The sequence below is a fragment of the Podarcis filfolensis genome (genome assembly GCF_964270895.1).
Source record: "Podarcis filfolensis genome assembly, chromosome: 7".
Lineage (NCBI taxonomy): Eukaryota > Metazoa > Chordata > Lepidosauria > Squamata > Lacertidae > Podarcis > Podarcis filfolensis.
Window position 1 is genome coordinate 82,762,313 of NC_139603.1, and position 24,978 is coordinate 82,787,290.

The 24,978-nt window shown below is 42.7% G+C and overlaps 1 protein-coding gene across 8 annotated transcripts; it reads right to left on the reverse strand.

The window, feature by feature from the left end:
• Positions 1-285: 285 nt before the first annotated feature.
• On the reverse strand, positions 286-23,027 carry LOC310766110 (solute carrier family 2, facilitated glucose transporter member 5-like). Of its 8 annotated transcripts, none has more exons than XM_083622077.1 (13): positions 22,576-23,025; positions 21,054-21,133; positions 18,786-18,881; positions 15,738-15,889; positions 14,308-14,357; positions 12,898-13,050; positions 12,678-12,803; positions 11,462-11,649; positions 10,464-10,574; positions 3,146-3,247; positions 2,144-2,219; positions 1,894-2,021; positions 286-524 (listed from the first exon to the last, which is right to left on the reverse strand). In XM_083622077.1, the coding sequence occupies exons 1-13, from the start codon at positions 22,883-22,885 to the stop codon at positions 351-353; spliced, it is 1,746 nt and encodes a 581-aa protein (XP_083478203.1). In that variant the 5' UTR covers positions 22,886-23,025; the 3' UTR covers positions 286-350. The 8 variants fall into 8 exon arrangements, 7 of the variants coding, with proteins under 7 accessions (XP_083478203.1, XP_083478202.1, XP_083478205.1 ...); XM_083622076.1 differs by having other exon boundaries at positions 14,308-14,432; positions 22,576-23,024; XM_083622079.1 differs by having other exon boundaries at positions 14,308-14,432; positions 22,510-22,592.
• Positions 23,028-24,978: the final 1,951 nt, after the last annotated feature.

Sequence of the window (24,978 nt, forward strand, 5' to 3'; positions counted from 1 at the left end):
GCCAATTCCAGAGGTGCATCTAGTTCAGCCCAGCCCAAATATCAGCCACACAATATTCACAAACAACCGCAGAGGTCTAGAAGGGTAGCAACCGATGAGGCGTATGTCTGTTGCTTTCTTGAAATATTCCCGCTTTCACAGAAAAGCCAGGAAACTGGGGTGGAGTGGGATGAGAAAAGAAGGTCTTGTCTTCAGCCCAGGAAGGAAGTTGCTACTATTGAAATTTGGCCAACTGGGCATAAAGAGTTGAATGATAACAGTAACTACTCTTTTGGAATCCTTCCATTAGTCTTAAAAATCTATTTAATAGACAAACAAACAATCTGCCGAAAGGGGTGCTTCCTGAGTTTCTACTTTTCCGCCTGCTTCTGGATGTGGATCTTCACTGCCTTTTTCAATGCCGTGCGTCTCCTGATACCCACAAAGGTCCTGTTTTTCGTTTCTGGGACATACCGGAAGATATAAAACATTGTGGCTACAGAGATAGGCCAGAAAAGAAGGAAAATGAAGGCTCCAATATATGCCTAGAGGTGAAAGAAAAGGAGAGGGGAGGAAAGAATCAGAATCTTTTTATTTGCCTGTTGTACAAATATTCTCCTTGACTTTCCCCCACAAGGAGATCAAGACCAGTCATCCTCTTACACTTGCTGCCATATTTGTGCCAGATGGCAGTTCAGGATGAGGGGTAGATTGTGAACCAGCTCCCGACATTTCTGCCCCATATTGGCCCACCTCAGTTTTGCTTCATGTTGTCTTGCACATTGAATGGTGGGACCTTCCTGCTGCTGCCACTTGTCCCAGAACCTTGCCAGTCCACCCAAAAACCTAGCTAAGTCTTTCTTGCCTTGGAAGGAACTATTGGTCTTGGAGGTAGGGGAGGAGGCTATGCAGAGTCCTCCCTACTGTAGTGCTGCTTGCTAATTATTGAGTGACCGCTACCCTTATTACCAGGGCTGGCCCATGACATTTCGGCACCTGAGGCGAACCACAGAACCGCATGCACATCCCACTGGGGAAGAAGGGGCGAGATCTGTATCAGGAACAGGGTGGTGGTGAAATAAAGATCTACATCAGGAAACCAGCAGCACCTCCTTTTCGCCAAGAGGTCAGTGTAGAGGTGGCATGGTGTGTGTAGGGGGCCCAGATCCGGTCTCCAAGCTGTGCATGCTACAGCTGTTGCTGCCACCATTCCTCTGTTGTAAGGAATAATGACTGGTGTCTCTCTTCCTTGTGGCGAGACAAAACTAATCACAGTTATGAACACATAACACTGCCTTCTACAGAGACAGACTGCTTGTCCATCTAACTTGCCATTGTCTATGCTGCCCAGCAGGTCTTTTGAGAGCTTCCATGGAGGTGTCAGGCGTTCATTCTGGGACCTTCTGCATGCAAACCATGTGCTCTGTCAGTGAGATGTGGGTTATCACCTGAGAGCACGAGTGATTTTCCCAAAGACATGGGTTGTTCATGGGCTTCATGACCAACTGGGCATTTGAACCCCAAGCCTACCTACTAAATGTAGAAGCCGTGGCCACCTAGAAGCCGGAGGGTTCCAACTCCCATAAGCCCTAGCAAGGATGGCCATTATGGAGAGATGTTAGAATTTACAACCCAGCAACATCTGGAAGGGCAAAGTTTTCCCATCACTACACCGAACCCAGGTGACAAACGTATGCTGTATATTTCTGAAACAATCTAACATTCAGCTTTAACAAAACACACTGACGGTTGGGGAAGGGGAAGGAATAATGGCGGATAAATCAAAATCACTCTAAGGACATGGCTTCACTTGTGGGTTTGGAGGGGGACAATAATGGTGTGGGAAGGGGTTGAGCTTAGTTTCGTGACTGAAACGATGCGCTCTTTATCAAACTGACATTCAAAATCACCCACCTCCACATAAATGGTTGTCATGTCTGCAAGATAGCTCGTTAACCAATGCACTATTCCTGCAATCACAAGGGCTGATGACCGAGATGACTGAAGAAACAACTCCATCACAATTACAGTTGGAATAGGACCTAAGTAGAGAGAAATGATTCAGAGAAATGAATACCATCTTTTCACCTTTTGGGGGGAATATCTATTGTATTCATATCTTTTGCATCATCTAAAGAGCACAGCACATCATCTGAGCACTTACCTGTTCCTAAGCCTTCTCCAAAGATGAACAAGTGGTCAACAACTGAGCTGAAATACACCATTTCTGGGAAGGTGGCCTGTCGAAGAAAGTAGGGTAGTATTTCCATTACATACCGGGGGTCATTTACACCTGGATTTCATGTGTCCATATTTAGGCAGCATTTTCCACATGTAAAAGGTAAAGGACCCCTGATAGTTAAGTCCAGCTGCGAAGGACTCTGGGGTTGTGGCGCTCATCTCGCTTTACTGGCTGAGGGAGCTGATGTTTCTCCACAGACAGTTTTTCTGGTTCATGTGGCCATATACTTTCCCATATATTCTGTAAATAGTATCCGGTCTTCTTTACATCTTTCATCGTTTTGGTTTTATTCCAGTGCTCCTCCCTGCTAACTCCACATATTCTAACAGTTTAATATGCCAGACTTCTTTCATTGGCACTTTATCATTTTTCCATTTTTGTGCTAATAATATGTGGGCAGCCATTGTGGCATACAGAAACAACTTTCTTTCTTTATTGGAAACTTCTGTTGTTATTAACCCCAGCAGTAGTGCTTCTGGGTTTTTAACAAAAGGTTTTTTAAAATCATTTCCCAATAATTTTAAATTATGCTGCATGACCACCACATGTGGTAGAAGGTTCCTTCTGTTGTTTTACACTTCCAGCAGTTACCTTTTATTGATTTTGACATTTTTGCTGATCTGTTGCTTGTCAGATACAACTATATCTTCATAATTTTTTCTATTAAGCAATTATCATCTCTTATTCCATAGACCTGCTGGCCCACAGAGTGAAGATCTCTTTGAGATCACTTGCCTTGGAGTGGAACGCCCATCTGACTTTCACAGGGAAGATCAGAAAATGGAAAATATTTCAAGAAAATAAATGTTCTGTCACATCTACTGCCTACTTGCACAGTCCTTTGTAGCTGTTACAGAGGAAGGAACAGAGGCAAAGAGCAGAACCCTTAGTCATTCTCAGTTCCAAATGTCACCAATCACAAACCTGTAGTTCTAGGCTCAGGGTTAACAGAACACAGGAAATGATACACATTCCAAAGCCAATGAGAAGCATCAACCTGTGCCCCTTAGAATCAGTGAGATAGACCTAAAGAGTATAAAGAGAAAGAAAAAGATCCTCTTAGCTACAAGCTAGTTAGCTTATGCCTTTACCTGTACAGCTGGCAGAAAGCACTATTAAAGATAAAATTAAAAGCATATATATGAACAAGTCATGCTGAAGAAATCCTAGCTTGGTTTCTCTCCCTGCTAATGACACTTTTGGATTTCTTTGAGTGTGTCAGTATAAGAAAGCATAAACGATGCATATTGGGGCAATTCTCCCCACTAAAATCTCCCCACTACACGGTGGGCAGCTCAAGGAAAATGTTGTCCCCAGCACATGGCAGCTGTGGAAAAAAGTGAATTCTCTGTAAGGGATCAACAAGGAGGAGACTGAAGATAAAACTCCTGAAGTAATAATGCCATTAGACAAAATTTTCACAACAACAATATCACAGCATTGGAAAAAGTGCAGAAGAGTCCAGCCATGATTATAAGGTCAAATAGTTCAGTTGCTTAAAGTATGGTGCTGATAACAGCAAGGTTGCAGGTTTGATCCCCATATGGGACAACTGCATATTTCTGCATTGCAGGGGGTTGGACTAGACTCAGGATCCCTTCCAATGCTATGATTCTATGAAGTAATTCCCTGGTTTGGAAAGAGTTGAACATTGGGGCAAGAGATTTGTTTAGGGAAGAAAAAAAGCAAAGCAAGGGGTCACACGGTAGAGGTGTACAGAGATATTTTAGCTAGCAGTCTTTAGGTAACAACTGCATCCCAGGCTCATGAGGTATGCCAGGATGAGCAGCTTAGGATGCAATGGGTCCCCTGGCCTCAATTACCCAACCCCAGCCAAAGATACAGGTTGGTGGAACTGGGAGCAGCGTAAGTTCCAAAAAAGGGGATATTCTGGGTGTGTGGAAAGGATGGGACCAGAGAGTGGTGACTTAAGCACATTCAGCCCAGTCACGTGACATGGCAATGTGGCATAGAGTGCTATTTTAAAGGCTTGTTCAACAACAACAACAACAACATTTTATTATTTATACCCCACCCATCTGCCTGAGTTTCCCCAGCCACTCTGGGCGGCTCACAGGACATATCAGAACATATTAAAACATCAAACATTGAAAACTTCCCAATACAGGGCTGCCTTCAGATGTCTTCTAAAAGTCAGATAGTTGTTTATTTCCTTGACATCTGAAGGGTGGGTGTTCCACAGGGAGGGTGACTCTACCGAGAAGGCCCTCTGCCTGGTTCCCTGTAACCCCACTTCTCACAGTGAGGGAAGACCCTTGAAAGAGAATCTCAATGTATGGACTGAATGATGGGGGAGGAGATGCTCCTTCAGGTATACAGTGGTACCTCGAGCTACCAACGCTTCAGGTTACATACGCTTCAGGTTACAGACTCTGCTAACCCAGAAATAGTACCTCGGATTAAAAACTTTGCTTCAGGATGAGAACAGAAATCGGGACTTCCGGAGGCGGCACCATAGGCAATGGCGGATTCCCTCTAGTCTGGAGGGAGAAGCTCCATGGTAATCGGGTCTTGCCGCTACGGCGAAGCGGGGACCCTCTCGAAAATCACAGGCGGGTGAAGCCTGTGACCGTGGGACTCGGCGGGCACCTTCAGCGCCCCCCCAAATCGCGAGGGAACCCTGCAAGGGGCTCCGGAGCGTAATGGGGAGATTGGCGCGGTGCTGAGAGTCAATTGCTCTTTCCGTGGAGTGAAGCCGTGCAGCTGTTGCTGGAGAGCGCTGACCTTTTTCCTGTGACAATTCGGCTACTAAACAACTACCCGTGAGTAGGTGAAGTTTCAAAGATTGGGATTAAAGGGGGAAAAGGGACTAATTTGGCACTGAAGCGGGAAGGTGTAAACAGGAAGTCCGCCTTCCACTTTCTGTATACAGATCAAAGCAAAGACTGTTTAAGCTAAGACCTGGAGAGTTGAGTTTAAAGTCTTAAATCCAAACGTCAAAGCAAAATAATTCCCTCCCTGAATTGCAGGAGAGGGGAGGGAAGAAGGGAAAGTAATTTTTCTTTGCCTGCAAAAAAAGACAAGAAGGAGAGAAAAGGGAATAAAGACCACCACTTAATCCCTGGGAACGGATTGCCAGGATTGTTAGAACTGTTGTACTGAGAGTCGCACTATTTATGGACAATGTAACTTTTTGACAGCTAGCTCTGCTAGGGAGATACTTGTTAAAGGGCTTCTTTGGACTTGAAACTGTTGCCTATTTTGTTGAAGGGGGACTTTGGAAAAGACATTCTATTGCAATATTATTGACTGCTACTGTGTCCCCCTAGAGGAACACTGAAATTGTTACAACTGCTTGGGGAATTTTCCACTCTCAACTAGCCTGGGAATTTCCACTGCAAAACAAGCTTGGGCCGTGGGATTGACCTTGATTCTCAGACAAAGTGTGATGGAGGAAAAAGTAACAAGATCGGGTAAGGTCAGATTACAGCAGACCAGTGCAGCATCCCAGCAGCGTAGAGCATCTGCTTCCGGCCCTCCTGCACCACAGGGGGAAGATCCTGTACAAGCTGGGTCAAAAGGAATGGCTTCTGAAGAGGGATTTACTTCAGTATTAAACAAAATTTATGAAACATTGGAAAAATTAAGCAAACAAGTTACTGAAGCGACAACTAAAATTGACCAGAATACTTCTAGCATTAACAATTTGGGGCAGAAGGTGAACTCTAATACAGAATCAATTGAAAAACTGCTGCAAGAATCGACTTCTAATCGAAAGACAGCAGAGGAAGCAAGGGAATAAGCAGCGATTGTAGAGGAAAAAATATGACCGATATGCAAACAGCTTGGGGACCATCAGTTGCTTTTGTCTATGATTGAACTGAGGGAGAAACAGACTAATCTGAGGATCAGGGCGGTCCCTGAACTTGAAAAAGACAGCCTAAGTGATTTTCTTACACAGGAATTTGCAGGCTTTTGGAACTTGGATGACAAGCAAGACTTTAAGATAGTAAGTGCTTTTAGACTTGGAAGAGGAGGGAGAAAGAACAGGTCGAGAGACTGTTTGATTTCCCTCCGATCAAAAAAGGAGAGAGATAAAATACTGAGTCTGCATTTCCAGAAGACCTTGGAAATAAATGATTCAAGAGTGGAGATATATAAGGACATTCCGAAATATCTTTTGGACCTTAGGTCTAACTACGGAGATTTGGTGGCCCTGTTGAGAGGAAATAGAATCATTTTTAGGTGGGAATTCCCCCAAGGCCTATCTTTTACCTTTAAAGGGAAAAAGTTTAAAATAAGATCAGTGGAAGATAAAGAAAAATTCATGAGAGAACACGGAGAAGACCTTCAAAAAGAAGCTGTAGAAGAGCTAAGAGCTTTAAAACCAGGAGTACTAGACATAGTACCACCACCTTCGGGATTGGACAAGCTAGAAAAAGTGATACCACCGTCAGAACAAGAGGAGGTATTGGGAGCAGTTGGAGGAAAGTAGAATAAATACACCATGTCTCTGCAATTATTAAGTTGGAACATTCATGGATTTAATTTCCCGGAGAAAAGGAGGAAAATCTTTCATTTATTGAAAAAGGAACAATTGGACTTGATTTGTTTACAGGAAACACATGTGATAAGGCTACACAGGAAAGTATTGATTAATAAAAGATTGGGTCAAGAGTTTATTTCATCGGATAAGGTTAAAAAGAGAGGAGTCGTTATTTATGCAAAAGAGAGCCTATCACCGAAATTCGTTTTTAAAGACGATCAAGGAAGATTTGTGGCAATTGAAATTCAATCACAAGGAGAAAAAATTTTAATAGTAGGAGTTTATGCACCAAATGAGGGGAAATCTGAATTTTTCAGAATGCTGTTCTGAATGTTGGCGGTGGGGAGGAAAACCTTCCTCCCACCGCAAGTCTTCAGGACAGGTCCGGGAACAGAGGAGAAGTGCTGCGCGCCTTCCCCTCTGTTCCCGGACCTGTCCTGAAGGCTTGCGGTGGGAGGAGGGCTTTCCTCCCCACCGCCAACATTCAGAATGCTGTTCTGAATGTTGGCGGTGGGGAGGAAAACCTTCCTCCCACCGCAAGTCTTCAAGACAGGTCCAGGAACAGAGGAGAAGCACTGCGCGCCTTCCCCTCTGTTCCCGGACCTGTCCTGAAGGCTTGCGGTGGGAGGAGGGCTTTCCTCCCCACCGCCAACATTCAGAATGCTGTTCTGAATGTTGGCGGTGGGGAGGAAAACCTTCCTCCCACCGCAAGTCTTCAAGACAGGTCCGGGAACAGAGGAGAAGCACTGCGCGCCTTCTCCTCTGTTCCCGGACCTGTCCTGAAGGCTTGCGGTGGGAGGAGGGCTTTCCTCCCCACCGCCAACATTCAGAATGCTGTTCTGAATGTTGGCGGTGGGGAGGAAAAACCCTCCTCCCACCGCAAGCCCCGGGAACAGAGGAGAAGCGCTGCACGCCTTCTCCTCTGTTCCCGGACCTCCCACCGCAAGCCTTCAGGACAGGTCCGGGAACAGAGGAGAAGGCGCGCTGTGCTTCCCCGCTGTCCCCGGAGATTTCTCTATGGGCTTTCGTCTTGCGAAGCAAGCCCATAGGGAAATTCGTCTTGCGAAGCTGCTAAAAAATCGGAAAACCCTTTCGTCTTGCGGGTTTTTCGTTTAGCGAGGCATTCGTCTTGCGGGGCACCACTGTATAAAGATGAATGTATTGCCAAAAATGTTATTTTTGTTTCAGTCATTGCAAATTTTGGACAAGATGGACTGTTTCAAGAAGTGGCAGACAGATATTTCTAGATTTGTCTGGCAGGGCAAGAAGCCCAGAATAAAATTTAAAATACTAACTGACGCAAAGGAAAGAGGTGGATTTGCCCTGCCGGACCTTAAACTTTACTATGAATCAGCAGCATTCTGCTGGTTGAAAGATTGGCTGCTTCTTGAGAACACAGACATTTTGGACTTAGAAGGTTTCAATAATGTTTTTGGGTGGCATGCATATTTGTGGTACGACAAGGTTAAAGCACATAAAGCATTTAAAAACCATATTGTCAGGAAAGCATTGTTTAATGTCTGGATAAGATACAAAGACTTACTGGAAATTAAAACCCCAATGTGGTTGTCACCAATGGAAGCAAAGGCTCAGAAAAAGCTCAATATGGAGGCCAATTGCCCGAAATATTGGGAAATATTGGAACAAGATGGAGACAAATTGAAATTGCAGAGTTTTGAGAAATTAAAAGATAAAGTGCGAGACTGGCTACATTATTATCAAATAAGAGAGGCCTACAATTTGGATAAAAAAATTGGCTTCCAGGTGGAAAAATCAAAATTGGAAACAGAACTGTTAGATCCCAAAACTAAGATACTTTCAAGAATGTATAACTTGCTGTTAAAATGGAATACGCAGGATGAAACGGTTAAATCTGCTATCATTAAATGGGCACAAGATGTTGGACATAACATTATGTTTGCTGACTGGGAACAGTTGTGGACCACCGGTATGAAATTTACGGCATGTAATGCCTTAAGAGAGAATATTATGAAAATGATATACAGGTGGTACATGACACCAGTCAAGCTTGCAAAAATATAACATCTGCCCGATAATAAATGTTGGAAATGTAAAGAAAATGAAAGTACATTCTTTCACCTTTGGTGGAGGTGCCCAAAGATAAAGGCTTTCTGGGAGATGATCTATAATGAAATGAAAAAGGTATTTAAGTATACCTTTCTGAAGAAACCAGAGGCCTTTCTCCTGGGCATAGTCGGCCAATTGGTGCCAAAGAAGGATAGAACTTTTTTTATGTATGCAGCAACAGCAGCAAGAATACTGATTGCAAAGTATTGGAAGACACAAGATTTACCCACCCTGGAAGAGTGGCAGATGAAGGTGATGGACTATATGGAATTGGCGGAAATGACTGGCAGAATCCGAGACCTGGGAGAAGAGTTGGTGGAAGAAGACTGGAAGAAATTTAAAGACTATCTGCAGAAACATTGTAAAATTAATGAATGTTAAAATGATGCTGGATTGAAAGTAAGTGGCATTAGAAACAAAGTTAATAAGAATATGCAAAAATGGATTGATAATGGATGAAAATATATAGTTATAATATGTTAAGCTATAGAGCTAAGATAAATGAAAGAGGGTAAGGATTTGCTGATTTGATTATGTAAATGGGAATACAAGAAGGGGAAGTGTGAGGAGGTCAAGGAAACAAGCAAATGAGTTTACGGATATCAGAAAATGGATTTGTTTTTAATTTTTTCTTACCTATTTGCTTTATGTATTTTGTATTTTTATTTTTTTGTTTTTATTTTTTATGTATTTTTGTATGTTTTTTTCCTATTTCTTTCTTTTTATATGCTTTTTTCTTATTTTGTAAACCTTTGTTTTTTGCAAAATCTTAATAAATATTTATTTTTTAAAAAAAGAAATCGTGCTCCGGCGGCACGGCGGCAGCAGGAGGCCCCATTAGCTGAAGTGGTGCTTCAGGTTAAGAACAGTTTCAGGTTAAGAACGGACCTCCAGACCGAATTAAGTACTTAACCCGAGGTACCACTGTACTGGGCTGAGGCCATTTAGGGCTTTAAAGGTCAGTGCCAACATTTTGAATTGTGCTCAGAAATGCACTGGGAGCCAATGAAGATTCTTTAGAACCTGTGTTATATGGTTCCGGCGACCACTCTCAGTAACCAGTCTAGCTGCTGCATTCTGGATTAGTTGTAGTTATTGGGTCACCTTCAAAGGTAGCCCCACGTAGAGCGTGTTGCAGTTTCCCCTCTGCCATGATTAAGCAGAGCAGCAGCAATCGTATAACTGGATGTCATGTACCTTGACACCATGTAAATGTACTCTGACTTGCTCTACACCAGCTTTTTCTGTACAGGATTGCTCCCTTCTGCTTTCTCAAAGGATCTTGGGAACTGCAGTTCTATGATAGACGGATGTGAGTTTTCTTTTCTATCTCAAGTGAAGAAAAAATAATAACATCAAACATATTAAAACAAATTTGAAAAGGGATTTCTTTTAAAAAAATAACCTGCTTCAGTCAATTTGCAGTTTCCATGAACCACATTTAAATCTATGGAGTTCTCTTACAAAGAAGAATGAGGGAACCTTCATAGACCTACAATTCCCATGATTTATTGAGAGTGGAGGGAGCTGTTGCACCATAAATAGCCATGGAAGGGATGTAAACGGTCGCAGCAAAGACCGGTCCTTTTAAGAAGACTGATTTTCAAGAATTAGAAAGCAAGAGAATAAAAATCTGGGGAGGCTTACCGTAAATGCAGTTGCACAGCAATAAAAAGCAATTCCGCCTATAACAGTAAGCTGGAGGTTATCTGTTTCTACTCCCATAGCCAGGTAGATTCTTTCTGAGTAATAGTATGCCTGAAATCAGACCAACACAATGGAAAGCCTTGAGTGACTGGAAGAAACAACTGGTGGTCACCTAAGGTTATTAGAAATTGAAGACTCCGCTTTGGGCTAATGTGAGAAACAGGATGTCGAACTCAGTGTTCTGATTATGCAATGTTCTTTCTCTCTCTCTTTTTGGACTGAACCTTGTATGTCAGCTGCTCTTAGTCTAGAAGATAAACTACTTCCAGGTTCCTTGCGACCCAGTGTGGTGTAGTGGTTAGAGTGGTTAGACTAGAACCTGGGAGACAAGGGTTCAAATCCCCACTTGCCCATGAAGCTCACTGGGTGATCTTGGGACAGTCAATGCCTTCACACAGATACAGGCAAATACTGAGCACAATTTATCATTTATATGGGGCAGGACTTACTTGCCCCCCTCCCATTTTTTTTTTATTGACACCCATGTTTCCAGGATAACATGACCATTCATGATGGAAGAGACACCCAGATGTTTTGGGACAAATCCACCCATTATTCCACACATTACTGTTGATGACTGCTTTGGTTATATTTGTTGTTATGTATTATTTTATAAGTTGTAAACTGCCTTGAGCATGGATTTAACAAATAAAATGAGTGAGTGAATGAGTGATTCCTAATCATTAGCCATGCGGGCTGGAGGTGATGGGAACTGGGGTCCAACAACATTGGCTGGGCCACAGATTTCACAGTAGGGGGGTTAGATAGTCCCAGCCCCTGGAATAGAATCCGGAGAACAAAACAGCTCCCTTGGAGAAAAGATCTAGGGCATTCCTCGAGACAAAAAGTGATAACTGGTGCCTCTGAACTTGGTTTGAAATGGACCCTCATTTTACCAGGCTCGCCCTCCTAACATCTTAGGATCTTGCTTTCCTTACCGAATTGAGGACATTGAGGTGTTCTCCACCAATCAAGGCAACTATGGGGAACACTTCTCGTCGTAGGCTTGGGGTCCTCAGCAGTTTTAGAGGATTCATATTCTTTTCTTCCTTCTCAGTGATGTCCTCCAGCTTCAGCTCTTGAATCTCATCCTCCACATCATCCCTTTCTCTTAGCTTCTTCAGTGCTGGATTGGAAAGGATTAGACGTCAATGGAGGAAACTTCCCCAATAGCATACGAATCACTATGGCTAACCTGACCTAACAACCAACCCTCCTCCCTCAACAAACAAGCCACACTGCAGTCAATTGAATGCAGCCAACCAAGCTCAGGACCCCCTAATCTCTCACGTTAACAATAAAATGAAATACATAAAGGACCTACCCACATGATGCTGACACAAACCTACTAAACTAATAATGAGCAATAGAACAAAAGAACAGTAACACATCTCTCTCCCCCTTGCTTTTCCCCAAATGCAAGATGTCTATGACAAAAGTGTCTCTCACTATATGCAAATGAACTGTGAAAAAGACTATGAATTGAAATTGGAGGCAGTAGATGTTCGTTTCCCTCTTTATCTGTTTTGTAATATAAAACACTTGAATAAAAATTAATTAAAGTACATGGCTAGGCATAAGCTAAGACATTGTCTGAATGCCTGCCAGGGCCCCTTGCTCTCATTTTGAAAAACTGGGTGGGCACAGTCATCTGAATAGTTCTTGTTCCAAGTGATGGGCAAACAAGAGGGCACTTCAACAAGTAGGCTGAGTCTGTTTGTTGCAGTGCATCTGACAGTGTGTCCTTGGACACTGGACCTGAATCTGTATGGCCAGCTCACTGTCCAACTCAAGTTTTGTGTATCTCTGGTTGCTGGAGCAATCTGTCCCTCCTCCGCTAGGATGTCCAACACCAGTGGAGTACAAACGTCTCCAAGCAGACTGCTTCCCAGCAACAGACACAGAGAGCAGATCCCATTCGTCATCTCCCTGTGAGCAGCCCTGCCACAACATCTCCATGTGGTTCATGGCAATGGGTTGTAGTTTAAATCCTATTCAGAGTAAACCTATTGAAATCAACAGTCATGTTGGATCTGTTCTGAGCAGGACTAGTATTGGATTCCACCTCACGCGTATCTGCTTTGCTACAGAATGGTTGTTGATAACTCTATATTAAGAAGATTAATAGAAACTGTACAATTCAGAATATTTTACCTTGTCTTGCACTCACTACATCCTTCCTCTGGATGAAAAGATACCTAGGACTTTCAGGAAGGTAGGGCAGCATGAAACTCTGAAGTACTGGCATGATTACAGGAAAGGTTGCCAGAATTGAGAGACCTAAGCAAGGAAATAGTGTGATGATAATGCGGGGAAAAACTATGCTGGAACATTTTATATGCTTTAAACTGAAATATTAATTCTTTTGAATTACCTTGTGGGGCCCCAAGAAGTTGCTTAAGAGCAAGTATCTCAAACAACAGATAACCGAGAGAAGAAAACAGATGATGCATCATGGTTATGCCTCCCCTCAGGCTTTTAGGGGAAATCTCAAGAAGATACAGAGGGACAACACCGAAGATTATTCCTGGTTCGATGATAAATTAAAGCACAATTCACAATGAGTGTGTGGCATAATGTGCAGAAATGTATAAACAAGTGTATGATTTCAAGGGATAATTCACAATATACACATGATCTGATGTGCAGAAATGCATAGGCATGTTTGCATGCCACAGTGAGTCACATAAGTAGATTCCTATGATGTCATGATGTCCCCTGTTGGCTACTGCAAAATGTCATTCTGTCCTTCACAACTTGTATGTATGGCCAGTGAGTCAAACTGCAAGGTGAGATGGCATTTGACACCATAGATATGAAGATTTTGCCCACATGTAGCACTAAGCAAAACTGAGCCCCGCATGAACACAGAAAGGTGTTCTCAGCTGCTGCCTCTCAACTTTGAAAATTTCTTCCCCATGCTCCTTGCCAAAGCCAGAGCATTTGACACCATAAATATGATGATGTAATCAAACAACACTGCTTCCCACAGTGTAGAATAATTTGCGCGCAAATTACCACATGGCAAATATTTTATGTTAAACAAAACAAAACATCAAACTCATTTCTGCACACAAAAGTTTCTTTGCAGGATATTCACTTCATTTCATTTATTCTTCTTTCTTGGTCTTCTGTGAATATCTTTTTCAACTCAAGGTTGAAAACCTAGACTGGGTGAAATTGCACTAACAGCTTGGGCCATGTCTCGAGTTGTCCACCCCCCATGTCTGGATTCTGTTCCAGGTTAGCACACCAGTTGTACTGGGTTGTTAGAAACAGTCCAACTATCTGGGAATTCTCTTGGCTAGTTGATCTGGGCATGATTGCCCGTCAAAACCTTCTGTTCAAATGCACCAATCAGAGGCCCTTGTTGCTGGTCAGTGCCTTGCTGGTTGGCCATGCATTGTCGGCTTTCATGCCCGGCTCACCGGTGATGCATTTAAGCCAGCCTGAGCCAAAGTTCCACCTACATCTGTAGCCAATAAAGTTGTGGCCCTTTTTAAACCAGATTGTTGTCTGAGTTCATCTTATCACCCCTTAATAAACAACTATATGACATTTAGAAGACATCTGAAGGCAGCCCTGTTTAGGGAAGTTTTTAATGACTGATGTTTTAATGTATTTTTAACCTTCTGTTGGAAGCCGACAGATGCGTGGGGTAGAAATATTATTATTATTATTATTATTATTATTATTATTATTATTACTACTACTACTACTACTACTACTACTACTACTACCAGGGGATAGGTGGCAAGATGCTGAATCCAGGACCCCGACTCACCTGAACATATTCCATTATAGAAGAAGGTGAAGAGGATGCATCCATAGAATCTTATCTTACGTGAAAAAAGCAATATCACAGAAGAGGTAATGCACAAAAAGTTAGTTATCACTAATGCACCTTTCCTGTAAAGACAGTAAAAGGGGGTTGGGGGAGGGGGTGCGATACCAAGGAATGTAAGGTACAATCGAAAGATCAGACAATTGAGAAAAACTATGGAATTGTAAGACAGTCAATAATGTTTGGGGGATAATTTCTTTGGGTTTTGCTAGTTTTGAAAAGAGACAGAACGTACCCAAGGCACTGAAGTTCATACTCCCAAGCCTGGTAAAATCGCCCAGGAACCCTTTACCGCCCCCCGCCCCCACCTACAGATTTCAGGAGACAGTGCTCAAAGTCTTTTTTTTTTTATATGGGCTAGAAACTTGATATTTGCTGCCATGCTAGGTAAATTCTCTTACTTGGAGGACAGTGATGAAAGAGCATGAAATATTCTGCATAGACATATGTGCTCTACAACAGTGGCCCTGACATGGCCCTTCCCCCATTGGCATACTAGAAAGTCTGCACACTCATATTAGCTCTTACGCCAGATACTGTTGAATGGTCACTTTAAAATGTGAAGGTTCATTATTATTTCACAAGTTGTGTATGTCCTTAAGAGCCAGGGCCAAGGCAGATAACGAGACCCAGTCTTGCAGCTGTGAAACATAGCAGGTGCTGCTGAGTTGTGTTAATCAAGCTGTGTCAGCAATTGGGTATAGTATATAAGGAGCAGCACCTAGCTCTCCCATTACCCTGGGGGATGGGTTGGTGGTTGGGTCTGGTTTGTTGTTGATGTATTTAGTGTATAAGGAGTTTTTGTTTTTGTTATTAAAACCTTGTTTAAGTTATTTTTGAGTCCCTTGTTTTAATGCATGGTCTCCCCAGCAAGCTCTCTGCAGTGCTACTAAACTGCAAATAGCCATCATTGTTTAAAACCACATTGGTAGGATTAACTTGTATCTGGAGGGTGTCTTCCCACCTTCTTAAAAACAAAGATTCATTACCTGACTAATGGTCATCAAATAGGATTTGAGGGACCTCATTAGATCATACACTTTCTTTCCCTGCCACATCCCTCTCTGAAATGGCTAGTAATAGGTGAAGGTGATCTGACATCACTGAGTTTCCCTCCTGCATTTCCCTTTACATGTGGTTGAATGTCTGGGCACGGGGAATGAAACCAGCAATGGTGATGACATTGTATCTTTTATTTGATGTTACTGGGGGGAGGGGCATGTAGGTCAGCAGCAACACCACCACCATGACAATCCTAGAATCATAGAATTGCAGAGTTTGAAGGGACCCCAGAGTCATCTAGTCCAACCCCCTGCAATGCAGGAATGCAGGACTAGTGTAGTTTACCTGTCAAGTGTTTATCTTTATACCTGCCAAATCTCTCCACCAACCAGCCAACAACAAGGGCCCCAGCAATGTTTCCAAAGAACAAGAACGTCATTTCAGTTGTGATCAGGCTTATCTCAGAAATTTCGATCTGCACCTCAGTATATTCTGTTAAGTTGAAAAACTCTCGAATGTTCTGTGAGAGAAACACATAACTTTCAGGATTAGGACCTCTCTACAGATGACGCGGGGACGCGGGTGGCGCTGTGGGTTAAACCACAGAGCCTAGGACTTGCCGATCAAAAGGTCAGCAGTTCGAACCCACGCGACGGGGTGAGCTCCCATTGCTCGGTCCCTGCTCCTGCCCTCCTAGCTGTTTGAAAGCACGTCAAGTGCAAGTAGATAAATAGGTACCGCTCCGGCGGGAAGGTAAACGGCATTTCTGTGTGCTGCTCTGGTTCGCCAGAAGCGGATTAGTCATACTGGCCACATGACCTGGAAGCTGTACGCCGGCTCCCTCGGCCAATAAAGCGAGATGAGCGCCACAACCCCACAGTCGGTCACGACTGGACCTAATGGTCAGGGGTCCCCTTTACCTTTACCTTACAGATGACGTGACAGGAAAAGCTAAAAGCACAAGAACTGTAAGAAACCCTCAAGATCACGGCAGTCAGCCAAGCCCACATTCCCAGCACGTTCACACTCTTGTCTCAGCGACGTCTATGCTGGCTTAGTTCTGTCCACAGAATGGGAGATGGAAGAATCCCCAAGGACATGCTCTAAGGGGGGGGTAGCTTTATCTTGTATGTTTACAGGTATGCTGTGAAATGCCCTGAGATCTACAAATGAAGGGCAGTATACATTTAATAATAATAATAATAATAATAATGGGGGCAGGCAGGTGTGGGGGATTCCCTGGTCCTGAATGGGGTAACTGTGCCCCTGAAGGACCAGGTGCATAGCCTGGGAGTCATTTTGGACTCACAGCTGTCCATGGAGGTGCAGGTTAATTCTGTGTCCAGGGTGACTGTCTACCAGCTCCACCTGGTACGCAGGCTAAGACCCTACCTGCCTGCGGACTGTCTCGCCACACTGGTACATGCTCTGGTTATCTCCCACTTGGACTACTGCAATGCACTCTACGTGGGGCTACCTTTGAAGGTGACCCAGAAATTGCAATTAATCCAGAATGCGGCAGCTAGACTGGTGACTGGGAGTGGCCGCCGGGACCACATAACACCGGTCCTGAGAGATCTGCATTGGCTCCCAGTACGTTTCTGAGCACAATTGAAAGTGTTGGTGCTGACCTTTAAAGCCCTAAATGTCCTTGGTCCTGTATACCTGAAGGAGCGTCTCCACCCTCATCGTTCAGCCCGGACACTGAGATCCAAGCGCCAAGGGCCTTCTGGCGGTTCCCTCATTGCGAGAAGTGAGGTTACAGGGAACCAGACAGAGGGCCTTCTCGGTAGTGGCGCCCACCCTGTGGAACACCCTCCCTTCAGATGTGAAGGAAATAAGCAGCTATCCTATCTTTAAAAGACATCTGAAGGCAGCCCTGTTCAGGGAAGTTTTTAATATTTAATGCTGTACTGTTTTTAACATTTGATTGGGAGCTGCCCAGAGTGGCTGGGGAAACTCAGCCAGATGGGCGGTGTATAAATAAATTATTATTATTATTATTATTATTATTATTATTATTATTATTATTATGCTCTGCAGGCCTTGCTTGTTCATTTATTCAGAAACAGCCAGTCATGCACCTACTTCTGATGCAGGTTGCATTCATAACTTGACCATAATGGTCCCTCTGTTTTTTATACAGAATATTTTTTTAAAGGCTCAGACTAAAAATCGACGTAGCTTACAAATTATAGGCCACCTACAACACAGACGAATCCAGTGATGGTGTTTGAATTACAGTGGAGCAGTTGGGAGGGATATGGGGTGAAATGGAATGGAAGTTGTGCGTTTTCACTGTGCATCCATGTACGTGAAGATTCGCATGCATGCGCAGCAGGGGCCAGATGAAACCCCCACCCTAGTCAGAGATTGAGGTCTTCTAGAGCAGGGGTGGGGACCTTTATCATCCCATAAGATGCATTCTGCAATAAGCAGCCTTTCAGGGGCCGCATTCTGGAAGTCAGATTTTATCATGCTTTGTGTTAAAGTTTCATTTGATTGCTCTAAGAGATTATCCATTCTAGCAAGCAAGGAAGTATTGCAACAGTTCCAGCCTGGCAAAAGGAAATGTGAGGCAGGATTCATGAGAGGATTCACCTAGTGACTTCCCAAGGGCCAGAGAGAAAGAGGTTTTGGTGGCATGAAATTCCCGTCTTCTTGAGCTCATATATACCCATGAAGCTTTAGAAAAGAGGAATCCCCACCCTCTCTCTGCAAAAGCAAATTTATTGTAAAGTAACAGAGTAAACCGCTTCATGAATCACTGGCTTGTCATGGCGAAGGGGTTTGAATAACTCAGAGAAGCTATGAGCTATGCCGTGCAGGGCCACCCTAGATGGACAGGTCATAGCCGAGAGTTTAGACTAAATGTGATCCACCTAGAGAAGGAACTGGTAATCCATTCCAGTATTTTGACAAGCAAACTCCATGGACATAAAAAAGGAGAAGCTTGGAGAAGAAAGTGAGAGTTTCCAAGGCATGCTCTGGTTCATGGGGTCATGGAGAGTCGAACGACTATGACAACTAAACAACAACAAAAACAGAGTAAAAGTGTGCATAAAATGAATCCACTATTAAATGTAACAGTCAAAACATGGATTATATTAAGGAGAAATTGCTTGCACAAATCTCTACAGTAGTCAAAACGTAAGACAAAAAATGAGAAAGATTATTAGAAGAAATATTAAAGAGTTTTCTTTTCACACAAAAATCAGCATCTCGCTGCAGAAAGGTGGGAGACCAAATCTAAGATTGGGAAAATGAGAAACTGTTGAAACTGAAACTGGAAGATCCTTTCACCCCTACCATCAAATTACCCTGAACAAAATGTGGCCCTCAACAGAACAAAACACCCCCAGCCCTACTGTGTAACCCCTGCATTAAAAAGCCATCTCTACTGCATGCCATCTTACCATAGACGAAGAGAAGAGTACCCCCATACTGAAACCATCATGATGTGATAGGAGGCAGGAAGCCAGTGAAACCCAAATAAGCATCTTTGACAGGTCCTACAGAAAGGAGCAGCATATACTGTGATGAGAATGGACAGGGCAAATACATGTGGACAGCTTCTGACATAGAACAGGGGTCAGCAAACTTTTTCAGCAGGGGTCCCAGTCTACTGTCCCTCAGACCTTGTGGGGGGCTGGACTATAATTTTTTGGGGGAAATGAATGAATTCCTATGCCCCACAAATAACCCAGAGATGCATTTTAAATAAAAACACACATTCTACTCATGTAAAAACACCAGGCAGGCCCCACAAATAACCCAGAGATGCATTTTAAATAAAAGGAAACATTCTACTCGTGTAAAAACATGCTGATTCCCGGACCATCCGCGGTCCAGATTTAGAAGGCGATTGGACCAGATCCGGCCCCTGGGCCTTAGTTTGCCTACCCATGATATAGAAGTTTCACAAGCATGTGGGTGTACTTTCTGTGTCATTGGGTTCTCTGATTGTGTGGATCCCATGTTTCAGATGTCAACATTCTGTGTGGACAGCAGGAGCACAGGGATAGATGTAGCACTGGGGGAAGAGGCACAGTGCCACTCCCTGATGCACCCGGGATTGCCCTACACCTATTTAATGACACATGAATAGGACTGTTCCTCTGCATCCTAACACTGAGAGCACATTGCTTCTGGTATCTTGCTGGAAGCACCCAAGTCATAATTGGCATATTACTAGTTTATTTCTCGTGTTTCTCCCCATTTGGAACATCAAGGTCCATTGCAACTCCCATCATGCCCCCAAGAAGCATGGATGTTCCTGGAAATATTCCTAAATACACTGTAAATACTGGAAATATGAGATCCAGATACCAAACGGGACCACATTTAGTTGGAAACGAGAATCCACATGTTCATTGTCACCACCCCATCTTACCCTACCCACTTGTTCAAATTTTCAAATTTCTCAATTTGTCTTCTCTGTTTCTCGCTCTGCAAAATTTGGTACCTGGAATCTATTTATATTCAATTAACAAAAATAAAATAAAATAAAATAAAATAAAATAAAATAAAGGGCTTCCCATGTTCACTCAAGCTCCAAGATACTGGGAAATTGAAACTGTTCAAGTTCACACCCTGAGCAGATGTGTGGTCTGTGCAATATGGATAGGTTATGGCATCCTACCTTGTGGTTAGTTCAAGCTTCACCACTACCTTGGAGCTGGGTGACTTTGTACAACAGAGCCAATACAACTCTACTGCCAACCAAAACCATCCATAGAGATAGAGCTGAACATGATCATCATCCAGTCCAAGCCTCTGCTTGGGGGTAAGATAGGCACAGGTGAAAGACTGGAATGAGGCAGATATTTATTAAGGGAAAAGGCTTCTCTTTGTTGGCACTTTGCTGATCAAATTCTCTCCCCAGCTATCCCAGGACCCACTCTGATGTTTGCTCAGAATGCAGCAAATCCCCCCCCACACCCTGCCACAGTTGTTAGCTGTACATCTATTCTGCTATTCTATTGTTTCTTGGTTATGACATTCCTACAAAATCGCTTAGCTCAGGATTTTGATTTTGTAAATTATAATTTACATAATGGAGGTTAACACGGAAACATATTAAATAACACATTGCATTACACTGCATGAATAAAATGATGATATGAATTGATTACTATTAATAGTAATACATAATAGGGCAGGGGAGGATATTGTAATAATATAATGAATAATCTATTATATCCTAATGCTATTATACCTTAATATACTGTCTTATCAGTTCTTTGTTATACTATATCAACATATTAATTAATCATAGAGATTTAATATATAATTAATATAATGTATTGCCTTGGATCCATGCATAGAGAAAGAACAATGAAAGCTGTTCATTGGTACTACAGTACTCTAAGAACGACAGATTCTGAGCCGAAGCTGAATGAGTTGAGGTTGGTTTAAATTGAATGAATGAGTGATTGAATGAATGAATGAATGCATTCTGGGGGCGTGGTGAGGGCAGGACCAGAATGGGGAGACTTTGTATGGATCTTAAGCCCATTCAGCTAACACCAAGTTCTTGTGCATAGGTTTGCACCCTTAGAACGACAAATTCTGCATCAAACCCAGAGTACTATGGGGTACCTTTTGGAAGTCTGGAAAAGATTTATGCATCAACTTAGATTTCCCATAAACCTCATTGTTTGGACAAAGTCCTCCAAGCTCACCCGTCTCCTTATTGCTGCATTGACAAGCTTCTTATTTTTAATCATGTTTTCTTCTGTAGCAGTCAGAAAATAAGGCTCACCTGTTGGGGAACAAGATAGTGTTTCCGATTTGCTCCAAGCACTAGATCGATACAGCAGGAGTAATTATGACATTTGTTGGATGCATTAGGATAACTGATGGACCTTACTTGCTCTGCCTGGTGAATGAGCTGGTAAAGTTTGTGACACATTAGCTTAGAGGAAGTTGGAATATGGAAAATAATCAAGTAAATGCTTGGTTTTTACTTGATCTTTGACGGGGTTTCTTCTTCTTCACACTAGCTGCTTAAATTTTAACACTACTTTGCAATATTGTTTGCACTTCTAATTAAAAGCTAAAAGTTGCATTTCCTTTAGCTGAAGATCTTTTGATAAAGCTTATTGTTGTATAGTAATAATAATAATAATAATAATAATAATAATAATAATAATTTTTTATTTATACCCCGCCCTCCCCAGCCAAGGCTGGGCTCAGAGCGGCTTACAAGCAATAATAAAAACAAGATGAATGATTACAACTTAAAAACAAAAATAAAAAAACAACATTAAAATAATGGAACATTAAAATGTAGCCTCATCGCAGGAGGAGAAGGAAAAGAAAAAAGAAAGAGAGGGAGGGAGGGAGGGAATCAAATTGGCTCCAAGCCAAAGGCCAGGCGGAACAACTCTGTCTTACAGGCCCTGCGGAAAGAAATCAGATCCTGCAGGACCCTGGTCTCATGAGGCAGAGCGTTCCACCAGGCCGGAGCCAGAGTTGAAAAGGCCCTGGCTCTGGTTGAAGCCAATCTAACTTCCTTAGGGCCTGGGACCACAAGGGTGTTGTTATTTATGGACCTCGAGGCTCTCCGTGGGGCATACCAGGAGAGGCGGTCCCGTAGGTACGAGGGTCCTAGGCCGTGGAGGGCTTTAAAGGTCAAAACCGGCACCTTAAATCTGACCCTATACTCCACCGGGAGCCAGTGCAGCTGGAAAAGCACTGGGTGAATATGCTCCCATGGCAGAGACCCTGTGAGGAGCCCCACTGCAGCATTCTGCACCCACTGGAGTAGTTGAAGGCTCACAGGAGTACAGACATGCAGATCCTACTAAACTGAGCATTGCTGCCTGACTTTTTGAATTCTCCTTGGGGATACAGGGAAGGATCTGCCATGATGAATTATTCTTAATATGATTTATTTATTAAATTTGTATTTCATGACTTTACAGATTATCAGAGCACCACTGGCCATCACCAAATCATTGGCAGTGAGATAATCATGGCAGGGAGCCATATTAGTCCTCTTGCACTGACCCTTTTAATATTTGCTGAAATTCCTGAAGGATCTAGTACAGGAGCTATTGAACCCAGTGTCATTGATTGTATAAATAACCACAGAACCGGCTACAGATGGAATCTGTCTATAGGCAGCCTCCATACCTGGCTGTGAGGAGTATTAAGCAGATTAGCATTTGAGGATGAGTAGGCAAGAGTTGACAAACTTACGGTAGCGTTCTCTTAATTGTGAGGAGAGAGGAACTGAGCCAAGTTCTCCTTTATATTGGAACAAAGCATTCAGAACTATGGCAGTGTGGTGAGAGCCAATCAGAGGATGGATGTCTGAAGGTTCCAGGAAGCTGTTGACAGTTGGGAGTAGAGATGATGAAATATCTCTGCTTGCAGCGGAGAATGGTTTAGGGTTGCATTCTGATGATAAATTAATGTGGGTTATTTGGTGGGACGATAGGTCTAGAATTCCAAATCTGGGAAGTGATTGAGCTATGAATCTGGAAGTCCTCATCTGGCATGATTGCATAGGTGGCCCTAGACAGACTACATTCTCTCTCCACCTGCAAGATGGGTTTAATCATAGTGACCTACCTTCCAGTGTGGTTCTGAGGATCGCAATATGATGTCCTGGAAGTGATGGTAAATTGCTTTATACAAATGCTACATCTCATGTATTTTTATTTTTTTAAAAGAAATATTTATTAAAGTTTTGCAAAAGCATGAATACAAAAATACATGAAAGAAGAAAAAATAAAAATAAAAAAGACAACATACAAAAGACAAACAAAAAAAAAATAAGAAAAATTTAAAAACAAATCTGTTTTTCATAACTTTAAACTCCTTTGCTTGTTTCTTTGACCTCCTCACACCTCCCCTTTTTGTATTCCCATTTACATAATCAAGTCAGCAAATCCTTACCCTCTTTCATTTATCTTAACTCTATATCTTAACATATTATAACTCTATATTTTCATCCATTATCAGTTCATTTTTGCATATTCTTATTAACTTTGTTGCTAATGCCACTTATTTTCAATCCAACATCATTTTAACATTCATTGATTTTACAGTATTTCTGCAGATAGTCTTTAAATTTCTTCCGATCTTCTTCCACCAACTCTTCTCCCAGGTCTCGGATTCTGCCAGTCATTTCCGCCAATTCCATATAGTCCAACACCTTCATCTGCCACTCTTCCAGGGTGGGTAAATCTTGTGTCTTCCAATACTTTGCAATAAGTATTCTTGCTGCTGTTGTTGCATACATGAAGAAAGTTCTATCCTTCTTTGGCACCAATTGGCCGACTATGCCCAGGAGAAAGGCCTCTGGTTTCTTCAGAAAGGTATATTTAAATACCTTTTTCATTTCATTATAGATCATCTCCCAGAAAGCCTTAATCTTTGGGCACGTCCACCAAAGGTGAAAGAATGTACCTTCATTTTCTTTACATTTCCAACATTTATTATCGGGCAGATGATATATTTTTGCAAGCTTGACTGGTGTCATGTACCACCTGTATATCATTTTCATAATATTCTCTCTTAAGGCATTACATGCCGTAAATTTCATACCGGTGGTCCACAACTGTTCCCAGTCAGCAAACATAATGTTATGTCCAACATCTTGTGCCCATTTAATCATAGCAGATTTAACCGTTTCATCCTGCGTATTCCATTTTAACAGCAAGTTATACATTCTTGAAAGTATCTTAGTTTTGGGATCTAACAGTTCTGTTTCCAATTTTGATTTTTCCACTTGGAAGCCAATTTTTTTATCCAAATTGTAGGCCTCTCTTATTTGATAATAATGTAGCCAGTCTCGCACTTTATCTTTCAATTTCTCAAAACTCTGCAATCTCCATCTTGTTCCAATATTTCCCAATATTTCGGCCAATTGGCCTCCATATTGAGCTTTTTCTGAGCCTTTGCTTCCATTGGTGACAACCACCTTGGGGTTTTAATTTCCAGTAAGTCTTTGTATCTTATCCAGACATTAAACAATGCTTTCCTGACAATATGGTTTTTAAATGCTTTATGTGCTTTAACCTTGTCGTACCACAAATATGCATGCCACCCAAAAACATTATTGAAACCTTCTAAGTGTTGATTCAAGCCAGCAGAGCCAGCGAAGTCCAGAGGAAATTGGCCACCCTCCAGGTGCCCGGCTTGAATCCTTGTTGACCTCCCTGCCTGCTTTCTCCCGGCAAGATCAAGGCGAGGTCTTTATCGGCGATTCTTCCCAACGTGAAGAAGAACACACCATTCCTCCCCCTCCCATCGCCGGGGGGGGGGGGGGAAGAGACAGACAGAAATATATTTACATGCCTTTATTTCTGTCTTTCTAGCAGTACAGCGAAATCATGTCTGTACTCTCTCATCCCAACTGCAGAGAGAGAAAAACTCCACCCATGTACTTCCAGTACAGGGTCATGTGCCACTCTGAGCTAACATCCGGTGCTCAGTGCACTGAATAGACCGTCCCTGGTTCCCACGGTACAGTCCCATAACATCAGCTTACTGTTTACCATTCCAGCCATCTGGAGCTCGCTTCTGCATTGCTCCTTTTTCGTAACATCCTCCCCCAAAAGAATCAATGCGTGTTGCGGCAAGCAAAGCGTGATC

What these genes read in the sequence shown, in the direction of transcription:
- LOC310766110 (XM_083622076.1), bottom strand. Translation starts at nt 22,885, where the DNA reads ATGCAATCATGCCAGATGAGGACTTCCAGATTCATAGCTCAATCACTT. An exon ending in ACAATTAAGAGAACGCTACC is followed by an intron (nt 21,134 to 22,575) that starts GTAAGTTTGTCA and finishes GTTCCCCAACAG; the next exon opens with GTGAGCCTTATTTTCTGACT. An exon ending in ACTTCTTGGGGCCCCACAAG is followed by an intron (nt 12,804 to 12,897) that starts GTAATTCAAAAG and finishes TTCCTTGCTTAG; the next exon opens with GTCTCTCAATTCTGGCAACC.